We start from the raw sequence: 22,814 nt of genomic DNA on the forward strand, positions 1-22,814 counted from the left end.
ATAAATTCACTAAAGTTATTCGAACCAAATTTATTTTCAAGCACATGATCTATTATGAAGCTTTGGGCTCAACAATTCCATTGCAACTAGCCCATCACAACTATTAAATAAATTAATAAATAATTAATTCTATTCGAGTTCTAGACACGAATGCAATTTGTTTTTGTAAATATCGTGTGCATGATTAAATGTAAACAACAACAATAAGTAATAAAATTAATTTCTGTTGGAACGGCGGGAATCGAACCGGCATACTGCGAACGGAGTGGATTCGCTTTTACCAACTGAGCTTGCGATAGATCTTAGTTTAAACATAATTTTCTGTATTTCACAATACATTCGATCTGCTTCATTTAATCATAATATATGTAAGTTTTTCTTAAAGATAATAAATACATGCACATATTATTATTATGGTCACTATGTTTGTGTTAATATGTCTACTTTTGTTACGGTAGAATGAGTTGAATAACAAAATCGTAAATAATATTATTTATTTTATTCGATTTTTTTTTTCATTATAATTAAGTAAAACTGTATTAATGTTGAAATATCTAAATTATGTTTTTTATGTTTTTAATGTTCTTAACAAACAAGTATTTAAATATTTTAGCCCATTATAATTTGGATATAATTATAATAAAGAGTAAAAGTAATTATAACGGTTTTGTGAATGAAACTATTTGCTTGGAGATTATACTTTATCATAAATTAATTATTCTGAAACAAAAGAGTTATTTCAGGGTGGTTATTTCAGGGCTGGATTAATGCATGAGAACCACTGGGCACAAGCCTAAAGCTTCTGAGTACATGGGGCCTCCAACAGTCAAATGAAAAAAATGTAAAAAAAAAATCAATCAGTAAACGACTGAATGAATAAACATGCATGCGATCTTCAATCGTAGATCTCCAAAACTACATAACTCAGAGTGCTTATACTTATAATCCAATTTATCAAATTATAATCCAATTAAGCTCCGAAAAACGGCTCTACCACAGTCCTTCGACCAAGAGAAAAGATTTTACGAAAAGTGTCCTTTTTTAAAAAATGTGATATTTCAAAAAATTTAAAAATTTATTTGCTGAAAAAAACTGAATATTTGCGAACCTAAAACTCATAAATATCAACTTTAAAATCGAAAAAGAAAAAAAATTACCAGTGCGATTACACAAGTACGACAAAAATTACGATTATTTTCGCACATTTTTTCAAGTTTTCTCGACACCTACGCATCAAAATCCGACTTATCAGACGTCAGTTGATAGGTTTTTTTGGGATCTAGAATTTTCCCATTTAATTTTTTTGTATTGGACGTCCATTGTTTTTTTTAAATGTCAATAAATATCCAAAATGGTTACAAAAATATTTTTCATTATTTTATAATCTAAGTTTGAAAAATGTTTATAATTTAGGCTTCTAGACCAGAATACCACCTTAAGACGAAGATAATTGTCGATAGATAAGAATTTGATTTACCATAATAAATGCAGTCTTTCTCATGTCTCAAGCAGCTTATGACAAAAGCTTTCGAAAAAAAAAAACAAAGAATTTTATACTTTCGTAATTTTTACGATGTAATTTAATTCACAGGAGAGTGTGAAATGATAGCTGTAGTTCAATACTTAGAAGAAACGCAATACCCTCCAAAGTTAACATCAGCTTCCCCATACATATTTATTTAATTTTAAATATAAATAGCGACTTCATTCACTAAAACAGTATCAGTTCTTCAAAATATTTCTTTGTTTTAACAACATAAGACAAACACAGACCTCTTTCAAAATGTTCAAATTGGTGGTGTTGTCTGCTTTAATTGCATTAACCGTTGCTGCTCCATCTGGATTACATGGTGTTGTAACATACCAAGCTGCTGCTCCAATCATTACAGCTCATTCAACTGTAATTGGATCCGTTCCAACATCAATTAGCTCACAATCCAGCTCCGTCGTACACAGTGCTGCTTTAGCTCACGCTGTCCATGCCGCACCAGCTGTAGCTGTAGCTCATCATGCTGCTCCATTAATAACTGCTCACTCAGCCATCATAGGATCCGTACCAACATCAATCAGCTCACAATCAAGTTCCGTTGTCCATGGTGCCAGTTTAATTCACGCAGCCCCAGCTCTTGCTGTAGGTCACTCACCACTACTTTCTTACTCAGCTCCAGCACTTATCACATCCCATGGTGCTCATGGTGCTCTAATCAATGCATGGTGATTTCCTAGTCATTTCTCCCTTCCTGATAAATCCTAATTTTTATTTATTTGTGCTGTATAACTCACTTTCCTTATTCAATTCTCTCTAAGACTGTTTTTTAAAATACTCAATAAATAAATATATTTTTAACATATTAGTTTTCTATTTTTTACTTTCTGTGTATTGAAAGATTTGTAAGGTAGTACGAGCCCCAAGGCATGTTTAGATTTGTGGTTTAAATACCTTAATTTCAACTTTGATGAAGAATTTTTTTCATGAAGAACTTCATGAATGTACACGGTAAATAACAATACAATTTTTCAATATCTGACTTTGTTTTCGAAATGTCGAAAGCTTAATAATTAAACAAAATTTTCAATTTTCGATATTTTGAAAATACTCCATTTATCGAAAAATTTTATTATTACTTTTCGCCTATTGTCATAATTAGGTATCATTAATATTATATATGGTGAATTATTGTCATAATTCACCATCAAAATTGAAATAATACATTTTTAATTTGTGTGCCCACTATCGTGTATATACATCTTTAATTATTCGGGCACAACGTTTTTTTTTTCTTTTTCAATAATTTATTAAGGTTTAAGGATGTATGAGCATGACAACAATGTTTGATTTAAAGGCTCAAAATTTTTTTATAGGTAGTCTTTTACTCAAAGAATATGTGGTTGAAATTTCAGCATAGGTTTCCGTGCAAATTTTTAAGAAAAAAGTCATTAAAAATCGATATAAAATACATTGGCTCTTATGGAGGAATCTCAAAAAACGACATATTTTGGAAGTTTTTGATAATTTTCATTTGGAATGAATGAAAACAAATTTAAAAAAAACTTTTTAATAGAAAGTAAACATATTAGCAATGAATTAGAAAAGAAAAAAACTAAGTGTCACCGTCCATATAAGGGATGTAAGAGCAGGGTAGATTAAGGGTTGAAACTATTTTTATCTTATTTTCAACTTTGATGATGAATTTTGTTATAACTTCATGAATGTAGACGAAAAATGAGAATAAAATTTTTCGATATGTGTCTTAGTTTTCGAAATATCGAAAGCTAAATAATTAAACAAAATTTACAATTTTCAATATTTTGAAAATTAAGCCAGATATCGAAAAATTTTATTCTTACTTTTCGTCTTATATCGTCAAGTAATAATATAAATTTATCATCAAAATTGAAAATATCTATTTTTAAATTTGTGCCCCCACTACCATGCTTATACATCCTTAAACTATAATTTAAACAGTTGTTTTTTTTAATTTCCACCTTGCAGTTTTGGAGAAATCTATGAAAACATATATCATTCATTTCTTGTTTTACAATAAAAGCAATGTTAAAAAAGCCTACTTTTGAAGTCATTTATTATTTTGAGACTTGATTTAGACTTTGTCCAACTTTATATTTAAAAAAAATGAAGCCTTTTATCTTAAATTGCCCTGGCGCTCGTACGTCCTTAAACAGGATGGTTTTTTCAAAGAGTTTGCCATAAACTCACGTTAACGAAATGAAAAAAACAAATGCATAACTCATTTTCTTGCTTGTATTCATGGTCAAACAGAGGTTCACTTTACTTTTTCAATGGAAAAATCGATTTTAAATAATTTCTTATTCGTTGCGCAAAATAAAAACTTTTGTTTGTAAATTTTTTTTGTCTTTGGCTACATTTTTTGCACTTAGTTTTTAAAATTATAGTGGCAAAATTTATGATCAAAATTAATTTATTTTTCCACAATCAAGAATCAGTAAAATTTATTATTCGGAGTATTTTGGACTTAAAGTTTAATTGTTATAACACTATAACATATACGAGTATATAGGAGTGCCAGGGCAATTTTGGATAAAATTCTTGATTTTTTAACTTCCCAGTTTAGGAAGTTATTGCAATGAGTTCAATTCTCGAAATTGAAATTTTCAACATATCTTTACGTATCATGGTTAGGACAAGGCATAAACACCAATTTGGAGAAAATGTATGTGTGTGTGTGTGTGTGTGTGTGTGTGTGGGTGTGTGTATGTACGTACGTAGTCAGTTTTATCGTCGTCGATATCGCGCGAACAAAAAATGATATCGACTGCGTTGAGGTGTCGATTGAAGCATATTAACATCTTAAATCGGTAATCCAAAATCGATAACCGATGATCCGAAAATTATTTTATGATATTCGGTCGAATACATTCGAGTTGGTCCAGTTTTTATTCGCATCAGACCCTACCCAAGGCTTGTCCAGCCAACATTCACCTTTGTGCGAAATGTCGGTACCAGAGCCCTACTATCTTAAAAACTTTTAGAGGTAGGATAAATTTGTCCACAAATTTCAAAAGTATGACTCAAAATTAGTATAAGTCCATACTTGGTTAATTAAAATTGAATATAATTTGGATGTGAAGGAGCAAAAATAAATTTTTTGGATTTTGATGACGTCATAAAGTTCAGAAAATCAATTTTTTCCATAATACACTCAAATTTTATTCGATTTCAATGAAATTTGAATTTTGGGTTAAACTTTTCATTTTTGATGTTATAACTTAGCTTATTCATTCACCTTTGAGCAAAATACCTTTAAAAAAATTCAGAAATTTGTAGTTTTTGGGAAAAAAACAATTAAAAACAGTTTGTTTTCCTATAATAGAGAAAAATCGTTTTTCCTCTACGACTTGCTATATTATTTAGGTTATTGTTTAGTTATAAGAATTATAAAAACAAAAATTAGTGGTGTCATCAACGCTCTGATAATTACAATTAAAATATTATTCACTTTAATAAAAGATTTCATTGCCAAATAAAAGTGTAAGTAAAAACGGTAGCTGGTTAACTTAATTTATGAATATATTTAATAAAATTATTGTATGTTGGTATTTATGTAATTGTTTTTTTAAAAATTACTCATTTAATTGTCAGTCGTTGTAAGTTATTACGTCAATAGAACATGAACTGAATATTTTATTTTATTTTTTATACCATGCATATATGTAATATGCAAGGTATACTAAGTTTAGTCCCAAGTTTGTAACGCTTAAAAATATTGATGCTAAGCAGAAAATGTAGGTGTTCATAAAATCACCTAATTAGCATTCGAGATCTCCGCAATCGAGATCGTATAAATCCCTGCCAATCCCTTCACCAATATTCGCTTCTCGATATCTATAAGGCGCTATTTCCAAAAATCTACGACTAACAAGTAAAAATGCTATTTCATTCTTCTCAATATTTAATTATTTTATCCAACACTAAACAAAATAGAATGTAATCAACAATCGAGGCGCCCTTGAAGAAAAGTAGGTATCTATGAAATTTTTCGTGTAGAAAAGTAAACCACAACATTGCCACAAATTTTCAAAGGTTTACAAGATGGGTCCTACAGACCCAAGACCCAATTGACCTATGATGCTCATTTACGAACTTGACCTCACTTTTTACGTCCTGAGTACGCTGTAAAAATTTCAGCTCGATATCTTTTTTCGTTTTTGAGTTATCGTGTCCACAGACGGACGGACAACCGGAAATGGACTAATTAGGTGATTTTATGAACACCTATGACAAAATTTATTTCCTAGCATCATTATTTTTAAGCGTTACAAACATGGGACTAAACTTAATATACTATATACCTATATTTCATATATACATGGTATAAAATGATTTAATATGATGAAATGTTATAATTTATTATACCTATATTTAAATCTATTTTTAATGTGCTGCAACCAACGCATAATGTAAGAAAAACAACTACTGTTATATATTATATGTAATTTTTTTTTTTTATAATTCAAATTATTAGCAAATCCGGTACACACCTTTTTTTTTATAAACTTGAATTATTTTATTTATAAACATATCTATTGTGATATGGGTTTCCTTATTTTACTTAATAATTACTAGGATTTAGTCTGGTTTAGACCTGAATTCTTAGGAGTTGCTTGTTTATCAGAAATTTATATATACAGCTATTATTATAGGTTGCAAAAATCTATATAATTGATTTTAATACCAATTACCAAGCTCCAAAGCTTAATCGAACTTTTATAGAACCAAATTATTCAATACAAATTTTCCAAAACCTAGACAAAAAATAGTATATTACACACCTGGGGAGCAACAGTAAACAAAAAAAAGGAAAACAAACCATTGACTGAGTTAATTGTTAAAATACCATGCTTAGACAGTATTGATCGCGGAATCGTTTGTTTTTTACGTCATGTAAGTAGATAGCCACACAGAACTGATATTCCCATATAATACATACTATAAATTAGCATGTGATTTGCGCCCTCGGGGGTAAAGAGTGATGTAAAATTATTTCAAAAAAAACTTTTGTTCTATCTCTAACAGCTTAAAACATGGACCCTACGATACCCAAGACCTGGTTGACCGAGGGTACTCATTTAGGATTTCGACCTCACTTTTTACGTCCTGAGTACGCTATAAAAATTTCAGATTGATATTTTTATTCGTTTTTGAGTTATTTTGTTGACAGACAGACAGGCGGATTGGCGGATAGACAACCGAAAATGGACTAATTAGGTGATTTTATGAACACCTATACCAAACTTTTGTTCGAAGTATCAATATTTTTAGGCGTTACAAACTTGGAACTAAACTTAGTATACCTTGATATATTTCATATCTACATGGTATAAAAAAGTTGACATTTTCTGCCCGAAGGTGAGAACGAATTATTTCGTTCTTGGCTTCCTACAGGTAGATATACCTGTATATTTTAGTCACTGTTTGAAGTAATGCGTCCAATAATTTTGCGGGCTTCCTTCTTAGTGTACAACTGTAAAATTATGTAATAATAATAATAAAAAACCATTAGTGATTAAAACATCTACGTAGACGCCAGTAACCTTTATTGATTATGACGGCTTTTGTTGTTTCTTGATTAGTTGATACAAGAACTTTTATTTACACTACAAACAATTATTAAATATCTATTTCCCAATCTAAAATTTTTTACATGTGCGTGGTGAATCAGATCTTTAAATATCAGACTGGTAACCTTGCGAATAATAAAAATTTTTATATTCAGTAAAATTTTTATACGCATTGAGGCATTCAAAAATTTTATTAAGCTACATATTAGTAATTAAAATTGATTGGCGTAACCAAAGCCAAAAAAAATTATATAAGATTTGGAGATATTAACGCAAAATGCGATGGAACACAGCGCTAATCGCCAAATAATTTCCGGTAGTCGACAATAAAAGTGTACAAGCGCAATGTCACGCTTACCCGCAATACACAATTAAAAAATATACAAAATATTTTCCAAATTTCCAATTTTATTTTCCAAATGCAGTACCATTCATACTTTTTTAGTTACCATAAGTAAGTTTTTGTCAGACTTACAAAACTTCAAAGGTATAAAATGATATATGGTGGAACTCTTCATGCGAATTTAAGTCGCACTTGACCGGTTTTATTAATGTGATGTTTTATTATTAAGAAAAGCTATACAAACGTTAAAATAAAAAACAAGTTTCGATTTCTGAGAAAACAAGCAACTTTCTATAATAATTAAAGTTTTAAAAATTGATTAAAAAATATTTTAAATACTTGCTTGTATTATGATTAAAATTAAAACTACGAGTAGATAAATTAGATCGTACACAGTGACTTTTGTCTTTTTTCATTACCTTAGAAGGTTAATAAAATATTATGTCTATAAAGTCAAGGTCCATACATAAACATAGTCAATTCTGTACTTAGTTAGTAGTTCCTTAAAATATGAACATGATACTCAAGTATATAAATAGCGACTTCATTCACTAAAACAGTATCAGTTCTTCAAAATATTTCTTTGTTTTAACAACATAAGACAAACACAGACCTCTTTCAAAATGTTCAAATTGGTGGTGTTGTCTGCTTTAATCGCATTAACCGTTGCTGCTCCATCTGGATTACATGGTGTTGTTACATACCAAGCTGCAGCTCCAGTAGTAACAGCTCATTCAGCCGTTGTTGGATCCGTACCAACCTCAGTCAGCTCACACTCAAGCTCCGTTGTACACAGTGCTGCTTTGGCTCATGCTGCTCCAGTTGCCGTTGCCCATCATGCCGCTCCAGTTGCCTACGCTCATGCTGCCCCAGCTGTAGCTGTCCATGCCGCACCAGCTTTAGCTGTAGCTCATTCTGCTCCAGTTGTAACTGCTCATTCAGCTGTTATTGGTTCAGTACCAACCTCAGTCAGCTCACACTCAAGCTCTGTAGTTCATAGCGCTGCTTTAGCTCATGCCGCCCCAGCTGTAGCTGTAGCACACACACCTGTTCTTGCTTACTCAAGTCCACTTGTTCATGCTCATGGAGCTCATGTTGTTAATGCCTGGTAATTTCTTTATTAAATCTTTTCCTGTATTTCCATCATTTTCCTGCCTGTATTTATTGTCAATGTGATAAATGTTTATTTTGTGTTTCTTGTACAACTTTTTCCTTTCTACCTTTTTGTATTTTTCTAAATTAAATTTTTATACGAAATAAAAAAAATGTTAAAAAAATAATAATTTTTGTTTTTCTTTTTCAATTTTATATTATAACTAAAATATCTGAAAAAATTTCAAAATTGAAAAAATAGGACATTAATGAGTTTTCTTAAAAGGTTGTAATGGCGTTCTACCGCAATTAGGTTAGTTAGGGTAAAAAAATATTGTATTCTGGCTTTTTAAATTGGAATTAAGTGCTAAATAAAACCAGGCGAAGTTCAAAGAGACTTTAAAGTGAAGATAGCAATAAAGGGATTTAAAAAGAGATACAAGGATAAAAAAGGATATGTAGCTTCTAGCTACCTGTATAGCAAGAATACAAAAAGTAATGTAATTGCGCAAACTTATTTTGTACTCAGGCCTTGTGGCCATATTTGAAGGAGGTTTGGTCAAAATATTACGAATATAACAACGAGCTATTTCATTCTTTCGAATTTTAATTCCAAATAACGGTGCATAAATTTAATTAACAAAATGAAGATTTTTTTCTTTCAAATTTACGATACGTAGAAAAATATTTATTTTCCTCAAACCTTTAAAGATCTATTTTTGGATTTTCTAATTTCTACGTTGAACAAAAGTTATGACCATACATAAAAACTATGGAATTTACTCTGATGGCAAATTTAAGAGGCATAGAGTCCTTGCCATGTGTGTGGAAAAACAGACAGCAGTAAATATACAGTATGCTCCAATAGAGCAAACAGTTAAACAGTCACCAGGTACTCCAGATCTTCGATTATCCAAGTTTTTATAGTTTCCCCTTTATGTGGCCATTAAACCCCAACTCTGTACCAAATTTCCGCTCTCTGAGTTTAGGGAAAGTACTAGTTCTATTCTGATGATCATGAGTGCATGAGTGCCATAAATGCGAGACTTTGCTTTCGCTTAACTTCGGAACTAAATGACCTACAGACTTGAAATTTTTAATTTTAAGTATGTGATTATAGCTTACTGGATCTGCGTTCTGGTATTATCCAGAGAGTCTCAAATAGGGGCCTGAAAATGCGGCGAAATGGTTATAGTAAAGGATGGTACTGCAGTGTTTGCTTCGCGCTCGACTTAGCGGGGGCTCTGCCGTGCCTTCTGTTCCCACAGTAATACTAAAACTGTGAAATGGTACATATGGGCTTCATAACATTATGCAGTTCAAAGCATAAGTGAATATGAAGTCTAAAGAGAAGGCGAGATATATTTCAAATTTTACCCATACTATTTCTAGGGCAGTCACTGAGGCATTTCACCTGTTTCCCAAAAAGGTGCCAGGTGTTTGAAAAAAAAAAAACGAAACTTGTCGAGTGTGGTATGAAAATAAAGGAAATTAAGAGAGGATTACAAAAATATATATGATTTATATGTTTAAATTTAATAAGAAATAATAAATTGGTTTAAAAAGTTTTAAAATAGTAAAATAAGAAGGTTTCTTTAATGCGAGGACACAAAAATTGTTAGAATAATTCTTCCTGATTTTTAAAACGATCTTAATTCATCATCACAATATTTCAAAGCGATGAAAATTACTTAGGGGGGTCGTTTTAAAGGGTTGAAATGTTTGAAGATAACGATACACTACTTTAATTATAGAATTGTATGGATGCATATATAATTGTATAGATTGCATTTAAGACTTACATTGAAAATTTAATATTATTGTCTCACAAATTTAAATAAATAATTATGATAATTTACATTTGAAAAATAATATTTGTGCAATTTGATTTCTTATTTTCACAATTTTTAATGCATTAAGTTTAATTAATTCGTGTTTTACAATTATTTTAATTTGACATTTCTATAACATTAACATGTAAAGAACTGCAAATTAGTAATAACAGCCCCCTTTAACACCAAAATTTTTCACTGGAAGCGCTGGCATCGATTTTATTGTCCCTACCATGACTACGCACGCAACGAATAATAACATTGTCGACAATAATATCATTGTCGACAATCGACAAATTTAACTTTTAGTGAAAACATAATGTCAGAAAGAAGTAATTACTTTCTTAAAACTTATTATAAATATCCTTAATAATTGCTTGTATTATGATAAAAATCAAAACTTCAAGTACATTAAAAAGACAGATAAACTGGATCATATACAAAATATTGACTTTTATCTTTTTTTACTACCTAAGAAAGTTAATTAAATATTCAGTTTAAAGTCAAGGTCCATCAATATATTTACACTATTCTACAATTATGTAGTTCCTCAAATTATGGGTATGATACTAAAATATATAAATAGCGACTTCATTCACTAAAACAGTATCAGTTCTACAAAATATTTCTTTGTTTTAACAACATAAGACAAACACAGACCTCTTTCAAAATGTTCAAATTGGTGGTGTTGTCTGCTTTAATTGCATTAACTGTTGCTGCTCCATCTGGATTACATGGTGTTTTAACATACCAAGCTGCAGCTCCAGTAGTAACAGCTCATTCAGCCGTTGTTGGATCCGTACCAACCTCAGTCAGCTCACACTCAAGCTCCGTTGTACATAGTGCTGCTTTAGCTCATGCTGCTCCAGTTGCCGTTGCTCATCATGCCGCTCCAGTTGCCTACGCTCATGCTGCCCCAGCTGTAGCTGTCCATGCCGCACCAGCTTTAGCTGTAGCTCATGCTGCTCCAGTTGTAACAGCTCATTCAGCTGTTGTTGGATCAGTACCAACCTCAGTCAGCTCACACTCAAGCTCTGTAGTACATAGCGCTGCTTTAGCTCATGCCGCCCCAGCTGTAGCTGTAGCACACACACCTGTTCTTGCTTACTCAAGCCCACTTGTTCATGCTCATGGAGCTCATGTTGTTAATGCCTGGTAATTTCTTTATTAAATCTCTTCCTGTATTTCCACCATTTTCCTGCCCGTATTTATTGATAATGTGTAATATGTGTATTTTTTGGAAACTTTTTTCTTTCCACCTTTTTGTATATTTCTTTTTTTTTCTACGAAATAAAAAATATTAAAAAATAAAATCTTTGTTTTCATATAATAATCAAAAATTATTACAGAAATCTATAACAACAATGTAGAAATTTTGGAAAATTGGAATTCAGTTATTCAAAATGTTTATTAAAAAATCGTAGTACTACGTTTAGGGTTGAAAAATATATACGATTTATACTAACCGGAATTTTTTTACTAAAAAATCGGAAAAGATCGATTTCCGGTATTATCTCGAGAATTATTCGCCCAATCGTTAAATGAAACCGATTTTTGTATTTTTTGGGTCAAAATTACCTTATATAAAGAGTTTTATCGAAATTGGAGACGATAAATTTGTATCGATTTTTTGCAATTTTTTCAAGGGGTAAAAAGGGACCGTCTTCCCTCTTTGCCTAGCAGCCTGACAAAAGAATATTAACTATATTGTGTAAACACGTGCATAGTTGTGTATTTCATAGAGGTAATTTAAGACAGACGAAGATAGCTATACTCGTACCTTTTTTAGGTCTCTCTCTCTATAACCATTAACCGTTTGCATGGCCACATTACGGTTCTATGATATTACGTCTATGAAAAAAACTCAAACAATGAATTTTTTTTTTAAATTGTTTTTATTGCCTTTGCGTTAACTACCTAGTCCACGAGTTGTTTAACTGCCTTTCACGTGTCGAAAGGGCACGAATCTGCGGATTTTGGTTTAGTACTATGATTTCGTTCACTTACTGATCCACGGGTTCTCCATACCTTTAATGGGGTCGAGTAAGCAGACTTCTGCAATTATTTTGGCTTTTTGGTGTACACCGTGATTGCGTTCACCTACTGATCTACGGTTGGCTATGCCTTTAATGTGGTCGAGTTGTCACGGGTTTGAGAGCTTTTTAACTTTTTGTTTGTGTCCGTTTAAATGTTTGTTACTAGGCTTCTAGCTTGCTTTTTGTAAATCACTATCATAAGCACTTTCAATCTCTCGAAAAATCATTATTCACGTGTTAGTTTAATTAATTAATAACTTTATTTTGAAATTGTATAACACATTACGTTGAAGTAACCTACACAAAATGCAAATTATTTTTGTTTTTTACTTTACGCAGTCAATTAATTATAAATTATTAATTAAAACGTAAATACTATCAAAAAAATGTAAATTAGAATAATGAAAGAATGTTGTTAATTAGATAACAATATTATTATGATTTGAATATAATTATTGTTGCGTCAGTTAAAATTAGTTCTGCAGGTAAGTGTAAGTAACTGTAAGAATTCGGAAGACATATCCTACCTACATAAAGAGCCCGGAATCGTATTTTTAAGTCTTTCGATTTATGAGATTGCATCCAAAATATTAGCCTCTGAATATATTTAAGGTGTCTTTTTAGTGAGTTCTGTTAGCAAAAATGAAGAGAAAAAAACCTTTAGGTAAAGAAACACTCTTATTATATCCAATTTTCTCCGAATTTTGACGAAGAAAGTTGAAATATGTTAACAAAAAAATTTGATTTTGAGGCGTCGTTTTGGGGATAAATAAGGAAATTTTAAAAAAAGAGCTATGCTTTTCCGATGATATCATATAACATATTGTAACGTTCCATCACACCCCCGTAGGGTCGATACAATAAAACATCACTAGGTGAATTTCTTAAAAACTTTGTGAAACTTTAATATTTGTTTCAAAACAAAGGTACAGTCTTAATTTCCAAATATAACAGTATCCGTCCACAATGTCTGTCCACAGTGGACTGATTTATTATTTTCGCAACTCTGATATCTACATTTCTTTGTATATGTCGTTTCAATGGGAATCATATTCTGTTTCTGTTATTCGCATAGCCACTTAACATGTTAAACTTAATGCTAAATAATTGGCTTTTAGAAAAGACACTGCTTTCAGCCACCCACAATACCAGAATCGTTATAATATTAAATAGAGGGATTATTCATTTTTCGAATATACATTTTTCATTTGTTTAAATGTTCAATGTTCAATGCCAACCCTTGTAGCTCAATTGGTTAAGGCGTAACGAATTCCGTTCGCGGTACCGAGTTGGATTCCCACCGTCACAATAGCTATTGTTTATAAAGATATATTTAAAAAATTACTTATTTTTTTGACATTTCATAAGTCAGGGTGCAGGAGACAACTTATGGACATCTGCCAATCAAGGTTATCAGGCATACTTTTTACATTTACAAAAAAAAACGGACAAAAAAGGCGGACGGAGCCACGGGTAAAAGCTATTTTAATATATGTATAATAAAAAAACATTCTTGAGGTATGCGTAGACATATTAAATCACATTATAAAACAGATATGGAATCACCAATGATATAACAACGCTAGGTGGTACAATGTACCTATCTCGAATTACGTTGTTCATAATTAATCTCAAATTGTATTAACATTTATTTATTCAATGTCAACATTAAAATATAGTCGCGCAGCGCAGCGGTTAATATTATCTGTGTGTTTTACACAAAATAGTAGCATACCTTGGTTACAAAATTAAATTAACATTTTATTTGTAACCATTGGCGCAGATTTTTTTATTGTCAAAAAAATTACCTTCATTTACATCCATCAGCTTTTAGAGCGAGAGCCCGCTGCAAAATCTTGGGCCTATCGAGTTACCGGATAAAACCTTTTTTTTAGTGAAGTACTCACTATTATATTTTCAAATATTGAACGGCTGCCATATCCTGAGTAGTGCACAAATTAAAGTTCAAACATTCCTCTGTTTAAAAAATATTTAGTGCCACGTTTATTTTACATCTAACACTGTGGCATCAAACGTTAAACATATGTACCTGACTAATCATTCGTGACTCAGAGGATTCAGGGATGGAGTAAAAGTAATACATAATAATAACATTTATAAATAAATTCAAATGAAAACAACATTTTTAACATTTCTTAGAAAATGTTCTGCAACAGAAGTCGATGTGAATTGATTTTGGAAAATTAATAGCCTAGCATCGTCTACGCTATTACAATTAAAACCATACAGCTTAGAAGTATATTGTTGTAATATTTTCATATCTTTAAAATTATTAATTTCATCAATGTTGTCTAAGTTAGCAAATACTAACTGTACTTGCGAATTTTTCATAAATTCCTTGAAAGGCTTAGCTTTACCTTTTTTATAAAAGCTCGCTGTGTAATCACGATTAAAGTTACGATAGTTGAATTTGAATGCAATTTGGACATCAATTTTTGCTTTAATTTTGGCGTCGTGTGTACATCACGTAAATAACACCACATCTGGAAATTAAGATATCCCAAATTATTGTTTTATAAGTTTGCAAAGGTTTCTGAGAGGAGCTTAACTTTCGTGGAAGTCCATATGAAATTTTTCAGCAATACCATATATTGCTGAAAAATTTCACATAACTGAAAACATTTTTTAGGTTTAATTTTTTTTGACTAAATGTATAAATTTAATAACCATTTTTCCTGCCCTAACACCTTAAGTATTTTTACCATTATCTCTTATACTCACATGTATATTACAAAATATTCAATTACAAAATGAAGTGTTATAATATACATTAAAGGAGTGTTTATTTTACTGAAGGCTTTGTTTACGCTCTAATTATATTTCACACTATCAATAACTGTAAATATTGTACCAAACAATATTTGTACAAAATGGCTTTACTACTCAATGAAGACTTCGGGTTCTCGGGCTTAGTTCTACGCAGAGTGAAAAGATTTTATTTATTTTCTTTAAATTGTGCATCAGAATTTGTATAGATATATAAAAATTCGTCTTTCAGCATTCAGACAAAAATCACATGATTCGTTTAATTACCGATTTTTAATTAGCGATTTGGCAATACATTGACTCATCACTTTCAAAATACAAGTTCGAAAAACGAACGTGTGGAAAATTTACGTTAAAATGGATGCTCGTATGACCTCTTCAACTTTGAGTGGAAAAATTAAACGTAAAACAAATTGTCATATTAGTATAATAAAATTATTGATAAAATCAAAAGCAAATGATATTATTATTTAATAAATATAAATCGATAAAACCCAATTTAATCATTTCATTTGAATAATATTGTCACCGGGTTCCAACAAAAGTTTGTTTTCACAAAGAAGCATTCTATATTATCTCGGAAATTGGACTGTGGGTTAACACTAACGACTTTTTCCTAATCACAGCTTCTAGAAATATAAGATCTGATTTTACTGAGCGAGGCATTAAAGTTATAAAAACAGACTTTTTTTTAACAATTTTAAAACTATTTTCATTTTAACTGAGACATCTCTAAAACTAAAAATGGAGCCACATTATTATAAATTCACAGAGGAAGATTGTGTTGCTGGTTACAGTAACTTCTTTATGATAAGAGAGAATAGCAATCAAATGCTTTCCACATAATTTAAAATCAATAAGTGACGTTAAGAAACTTTCATCAGCAACAAATTCCAGGAAGCATTAACATAATGTAAACCTAATCTAAAATTTTCTAATTTCTGTACGCTAAAAAATGTTTTACTTTTAAAGACATCAAACCAAACCGAAAATTATATATATTGAAAGCTGCAGAGGCTATATATAATTCAGTCAGATGGCATCACTGTTCTACAACGGGTGTTTGTTTAAAAGGCAATGAACTGTACATCGAAATTTATTTCATAAAAATTAAATCAATCACCATGATTTGTGGTTCATAGAAGGTTACTTTTATGCCATCTGGCAATTAGAGATGTATGCCAACAATATCGCAACAAATGTTAGATTCCAATTAGTCTTCATCGTGATTCATTGGCGCAATCTAGCGGCTTCACGTATCTCCATAGAAAATAATCCATCTGTTTATGTCTAGTGACACAAATGGTGTCACTTTTCTTTACAGTCTTTAAAGTGGAATAAAAAAAAACTTATCAGCACAAATCATCAATCAGCTGTCAAATTAACTTCTATTAGAAGCCATGAGTGTTGTTTTTGTGTGGCTTTGGCATTATGCGCACTTTGCGCTTCATATTTTAACACAAAAACATAAAATTATTTTTCCAATGAACTCAATACCGTGGCAATTGTTATTATTTCCATGTGTTTATGGTTTAAGGTAGTACGAGCGCCAAGGCAATTTTAGACTTGGAGTTGAAACTTAGGTTTGTTATAGCTTCATGAATGTGGACGAAAAATAAGGATAAAATTTTTCGTTATCTGCCTTGGCTTTCGAAATATCGAAACTTTACATAATTTACCATCAAATTTGATAAAATATATATTTTTAAATTTGTGTCCCTATTACCGTTTTACATCCACAATTAGTCATGCACAACCATGTACACCGACTAGTTTCGGAGAAATCTATGAAAACATATCATCCCTCTACCGTTTTCTCAAAAGACGAATGTTAAATATGCCTACTTTTGAAGTGATTCATTTATTTAAACAATCGGGCAACCCCCGGTAAAAGACTTAGTCAAACATCCTTCCATAGTCGTACTTCCTTAAAGTTTTTTAATCTGAAAATACATTCTTTAGATATGTCGCACGCCAAAAAATCAGATAGAACTACAAAAGTCATCTTCAGACCGAAATCGGAAATATTTCATAAAATATAAAGTGGCATTACTTTTGGTCAAACACTTGGCTTATTATTTTACTACCTAAAAACTTCTGAATATGTTTTATCAATGAAACTTTAGTTTTGAAAAACGGAAACTTCTCGATTATCTCATTCTGTTCAAAATTCCGCTTAGAATGTAAAAGTAATGAGGCATCATAAAAACTGAAAAAGATTATTATTAAAAAATTGTCACAATAGTGACGCTTATGTATAAATTGAATTGATGTATGCACACAACATTTAAAAAAATTATGCATTATTATTATTCAATAATAATTATATCATGTAGTCCGTTAAACACTTCTTAATAATCTGCTATCGCAATTTATTTTAATATAATCAAGGTCTGCTCTTTTATGTATATCAAAACATGAGAAATTATAATAATCCAAACCACACCCGATTATCATCTTATATATAAAACATCACAAAACATTGCTTCCTGCATTAAGACCACCGCGAAGACTGAAGTAATCACAGACCACATCATCCTCTGCAATAATCATCCAAAATGATTGTATTTGATAAGTTGGTGGTGATTACCTTATGTATAATTATAAAAGTTAATGCACGTCCAAGTGTTGTGCCAACAGGATCAGTTATTGTGCCAAGTGGAATCACCACTGTGAATGATGGACGTGGTATATCGACAACGGTTGTTGAAGGTACACCATTAGTTATAGCTGCTTCACCAGCAGTTGTTGCATCACAAGCTGTTGTTGCTGCTCCAGCACCAATCTCAACAACTGTTATTGGTACACTTGGTTCAAATGAAATTGGTGAATCAAATACTGAAGGTGCTGCAAGTGATGATGGATCATCATCTGCTGAATCCGATGAAAGTGTTGGATCACCACAGAATGTTGATGAATCAAGTGGAAGTTCATCTGATGAAGGTGTTGAAGCTACCGAACCAAGTGTTGATGAATCTGTACAACCAACTGCAGAACCCGCCCCTGTACCAGCTCAACCTGCTGAGATCACAGCTAACATTTCTCCTGTCCCGGCTCCTACAGTATTAGCTGCCCCAAGTACTGTAGTTGGTACAGTTCCAACAACAATTGCATCACAATCTAGTAGTATTGTTCATTCTGCTGCTATTATACCTGGAATATCTCCTTCACAGGCTGTTGTTACACTTGCTGAATCGCCAGCCAGAAGTATTGCAATCCAAGGTGAACCCCTACAAATATTAACAGTTCCCAGATTTCTCAGTGTTTGGTAAAAATGATTATGTGATTAGGAATATATAACTAGGTTAGCTTAGTCAATTCAGCTTTATTTTTTCAAAAGAAAAGTACCAAAAAGTTTATATAGGATGATTTTGAGGACATTATCTGGTTTTTTTAATTGTATGAGGTCTCAAAGTGATGTAAAATCGGGAGTGATGCCATTTCTTACCAGGAATATTGATTGTTCATTTTAATCAGAATTTTTATTTTAGTCAGATAAAGTGCCGGTCAATACAGCACAGGTCATTCCTCTAGTGTAAGACCATCTTGAATTGTATCCACTAGTAATCCTGATATTATAGATTAGCTCCATTTAGATTCTAAAGAAATTTTTCTTAAAATTGGTTCCAGAATGTATTATATGAGAAAAGAGAAAGCTATTTTTATTTAACTGTTTTCACAAACAAAATTACAATTACACAAGTGATATATTCTATTAGCTCAACAAAGTTTTATAATCCTTCTAAATCAATCTCTCTTTAAGTCAATAGAGCTAAAATAAAAATGGGGATTTATTCTCTAAATCGTCCTATACAACAAAAAAAAGAAGCTTTCATGCATTTAGTGTTCATTACACTTAAGTTTTAAGATTAGATTTTAAGTTTTTTATTGTACTGAATCCATAAAAATTAAATAAATTTATTTCCTTTAAAAATTGTTTTGACGTTTGTCTACCCCCGCTAATTATGATTTGTTGAATGTTAAAATATAAAAATATAGCAACATTTATATAAAATTACATCATAAAAGTTAATTTCATAACTTGTATCAGGAAGAATGTTGATATCTGACAACGATTTATTATTATTTTTTTAATAATAACAACGGAACAGGATTTATTGCCAAATTTTTAAAATACAATATTCACTTATATTTTTAGCTTTAGAAGTCGCCCAGAATACTAAATCATTATCGATGGTAACACAGTGAAACTTTCGATACACAATTTCTTATATTTAAGGAGCAAGAATAGTCTACTGTTTCGAGGAAATTTTGTTTTCTACAGTAAATATCTCAAAAACGATAAACTTTTCGTAAAAATAGAAAAAAATAACAATTGTATCTTATAAAAAAACGAATCGAATTAATTATGTACGAGCAACAGAGCAATTTAAGATAAAAGGCTTGATTTTTTTTATATAAAGTTGAAGTCTAAATCAGTTCTGAAAATTTTAGTGGGGTTGCCCGATTATTTAAATAAATAAATGAGTTCAAAAGTAGGCATATTTAAGGATTTGATCTTATGAGAAAAAGGTAGATGAATCATATATTTTCATAGATTTCTTCAAAACTAGTCGGTGGAAATTAAACCTTAATAAATAATTGAAAACAAAAAAATCCCGTTAACAAAATGTTTATTTTCAATTTTGGTGGTGAATTATGTTATAACTTGACAATATAAGACGAAAAGTAAAAATAAAATTTTTCGATATCTGGAGAACTTTTCGATATTTCCAAAACCAAGGCAGATATTAAAAAATTTTATTCTTACTTTTCGTCTACAATCATGAAGCTACAACAAAATTCATCGTCAAAGTTGAAAATATGGTACAAATAATTTCAACCACAAATCTAAACTTGCCTTGGCGCTCGTATTACCTTAAATTATTGATTTATTACAAGATATAGATGTTTGATTTATTAAATATATTTTTGACTTAGCAATACTTAGAAGCATTTATTCGCACCGTGGGCGAGTTTCGTTTCCATGACAACGATAAACTACTTTAATTATTTGATTACTACTTTTTTTTCACTTGGTATTCCAGAAGGCGAAAAATATGACGATCTAGGCAAAATGACTTCGATAAGATTTAGGCAAAGCTTTATATACCAATCAAACATATCTACCGTTTTTCACCAAAACTCAATCTCATAATTCTGAACAGACAAAAGTGGATGAAATTTGCAATGGTGGCAGATTGATCCATCGCTACCTATCCGATAATGTTTTACGATGCAACTATATTGAAAAATCCGCCATGGAATTATTTAAATGTTTTGGTGCATAAACGCAGTTACGATGACATCTCAGACTGTTATTTAAAGCACGACACAGCCACCTCGGCTGGATTCTTTTTACGAATCCGCCCCTAAGCATTGGATCAAAAATAAAACCTTTTATGTAGTTTCGCGGTAAAATGTAGTTGCCTACGGTTCTACGCAAACAGGTATATAATAAATATATATTATAAGGACAATGAATGTTGAATAAATTTTTCTTAAAAATACTAAACTATAAAAGAAATAGTAAACAGATATTACAATAACAAGACCTTCGTTAATTTCGTTTATTTTCTGATGCAAGTCAATAAAACAATTACAGAATAATTTAACAATAAACAAATATAAATATCCACCCCTTCTAAATTGGAATATTTAAAAAGAATAATACACCTAGAAATTGAAACGTCATCAAATTACAATGACAGTCAAACTGATATAAAAACAGCGACCAAAATTGATATCGATATCAGTTCTGTTACTAACGTTTATTTATATTTTATATAACAAAACAAAAACAAAACCTCAAAATGTTCAAATTTGTAATTGTTGTTTTCGCTATTGTTGTTGCTACTGCCATGGCTGGAATTATTGGATCACCATTAGCATTGGGAGCACCTGGATTAGTAGCTGGCCCTGGTTTAGTTGCTGGACCTGGTTTAATCGGCGCTCCTGGATTAATTGGTGCTCATGGTTTGATTGGAGCTCCTGGATTAATTGGTGCCCGTACAATCGTTGCTGCTGGTCCAGCACCATTACTTGCTGCACCTGGACTAGGATTGGTTGGAGCTCACGGACCCGCAATTTGGGGTTAATCATTGTTTGATAAATGTGAAAACTGACTTGTATTGACTGATTTTTATTTTAATTACTTCATTAGTTTCTTTTTCATTGTTCTATTGCAATATTTGGGACTATTTTACATGTAAATAATTATTTTTAACCAACCTTGGAATATTAAATAAAATCTTTTCTTTCAAAAATGATATTTATTATTAGAAGAACCTCAAAAAATAAGCGTCCCTTTCAACTTTTTATAATATGTGTATGTTATTTGCTATTAATTTTATAAGACAAATTAGCAGTTACATATTGAAAATGTTACCAACGGAGCATTTTCCACCCTTCTTAGAACCCTTGTGGGGTCGCAAAATAATTAAAATTTTGCATATAACGTGTATACAGAGTGTGACTTAAATGGAAATATAGTTATAAAAAGTAGTGGTTTCGTTTTTATAAGGATTATGTAGCTTGTCTTGAATTAAAATTACTTTTCCATAAGAATCCATTTATAAACAAGTGAAAATAAACAATTGACTAAGGTAATTGTTGAAATAACCTGAATATATCATTTGTTTGGGTTTTCGCAATTTTTTGGTATTATGTAGAAATTTTTTCGTTTTTTGAGAATCTTTTACAAGACTACTATTTGAAGCTACTTACAAATTTTCAACTTCCTATCTTTTATAGTTTGGAGAAATCGAAAATTTTGCCCTAATTTGCATCCTCTGCACAAATGTTTCAAACAAAAGTTGTTCTTTTTTTCATAAGAAACATTAAAACTTTTGTTCTATCTCTAGCGGATAACAAGATGGGTCCTACGGATCTAAGACCCAATTGTGACCTAGCTTGCAAAGTTACGAACTCAAACTCACTTTTTGAGTTACAATGATATGTTTCTTCGTTTTTGAGTTCTCGTGGGGGCAGACGAATAAACGGGCCAGCGTAAATAATCTACTTTAGTGATTTTATAAACACCTATACCAAAATTTTGTTCGCATCATCAATATTTCTAAGCGTTATAAATTTATATAACTGTATTTATATAAGGTACACTAAAATTAGTATACCTTGAGATATATTTCATACCACAATTAAGAATCAGTTGTATTTATTTTTGAATTGTAACCCCTAAAGTGGGTTCCTTCTTCTAAATATACATACTGGAAGATCCATCTTTATTTGAAACCATACAAAAGGAAAGTTTTTTTTTTACATTCGATATGTAAGTTCCACATTCAAAGAGAAATCAATAATCAGTAATATTTTACAAACGAAACATTCTTAAAATTGATAGCCTTAGCTCTCAATCCTTAGAGGTCTGTAAAACTTATCTACTAACTACAATCAAGATTACTAACTACATTTTAAAATGTAAGATTTTCAGGAGTTTTAGGAATAAATAGCTTTTTTTGAATTTTAAAATTCCAACTACAAAAAATCTTTATTACGATCAAACACATGCATAAAATAGGTTTTATGTCATATATACAACTCTCCCAAGTTGCAGAAGCTAGATAGCAAAGTGCCGCAAAGTTATTTTTTTTTTTAAGGACATAGTGA

At 30.9% G+C, this 22,814-nt stretch overlaps 2 protein-coding genes across 2 annotated transcripts; both read left to right on the forward strand.

Annotated features, from left to right (window-relative positions):
* The first annotated feature begins 1,707 nt into the window (after nucleotides 1-1,707).
* On the forward strand, nucleotides 1,708-2,351 carry LOC123298468 (cuticle protein 10.6-like). The gene has a single exon (XM_044880473.1). It carries the CDS (start codon nucleotides 1,784-1,786, stop codon nucleotides 2,216-2,218), a length of 435 nt encoding a protein of 144 aa, XP_044736408.1. The 5' UTR covers nucleotides 1,708-1,783; the 3' UTR covers nucleotides 2,219-2,351.
* Nucleotides 2,352-7,993: 5,642 nt separating this feature from the next.
* LOC123297555 (larval/pupal cuticle protein H1C-like) lies at nucleotides 7,994-11,639 on the forward strand. Its single transcript, XM_044879262.1, has 2 exons — nucleotides 7,994-8,518; nucleotides 11,187-11,639. Exons 1-2 carry the CDS (start codon nucleotides 8,065-8,067, stop codon nucleotides 11,522-11,524), a joined length of 792 nt encoding a protein of 263 aa, XP_044735197.1. The 5' UTR covers nucleotides 7,994-8,064; the 3' UTR covers nucleotides 11,525-11,639.
* The last annotated feature ends 11,175 nt before the right edge of the window (nucleotides 11,640-22,814 follow it).

This window comes from Chrysoperla carnea, chromosome 4, assembly GCF_905475395.1.
Source record: "Chrysoperla carnea chromosome 4, inChrCarn1.1, whole genome shotgun sequence".
Classification (NCBI taxonomy): domain Eukaryota; kingdom Metazoa; phylum Arthropoda; class Insecta; order Neuroptera; family Chrysopidae; genus Chrysoperla; species Chrysoperla carnea.

Coding starts and splice junctions, on each gene's coding strand:
- LOC123298468 (XM_044880473.1), top strand. CDS start 1,784: ATGTTCAAATTGGTGGTGTTGTCTGCTTTAATTGCATTAACCGTTGCT.
- LOC123297555 (XM_044879262.1), top strand. CDS start 8,065: ATGTTCAAATTGGTGGTGTTGTCTGCTTTAATCGCATTAACCGTTGCT. Junction 8,519..11,186: donor TTACTCAAGTCCACTTGTTC/ATGCTCATGGAG, acceptor CAGTCAGCTCAC/ACTCAAGCTCCGTTGTACAT.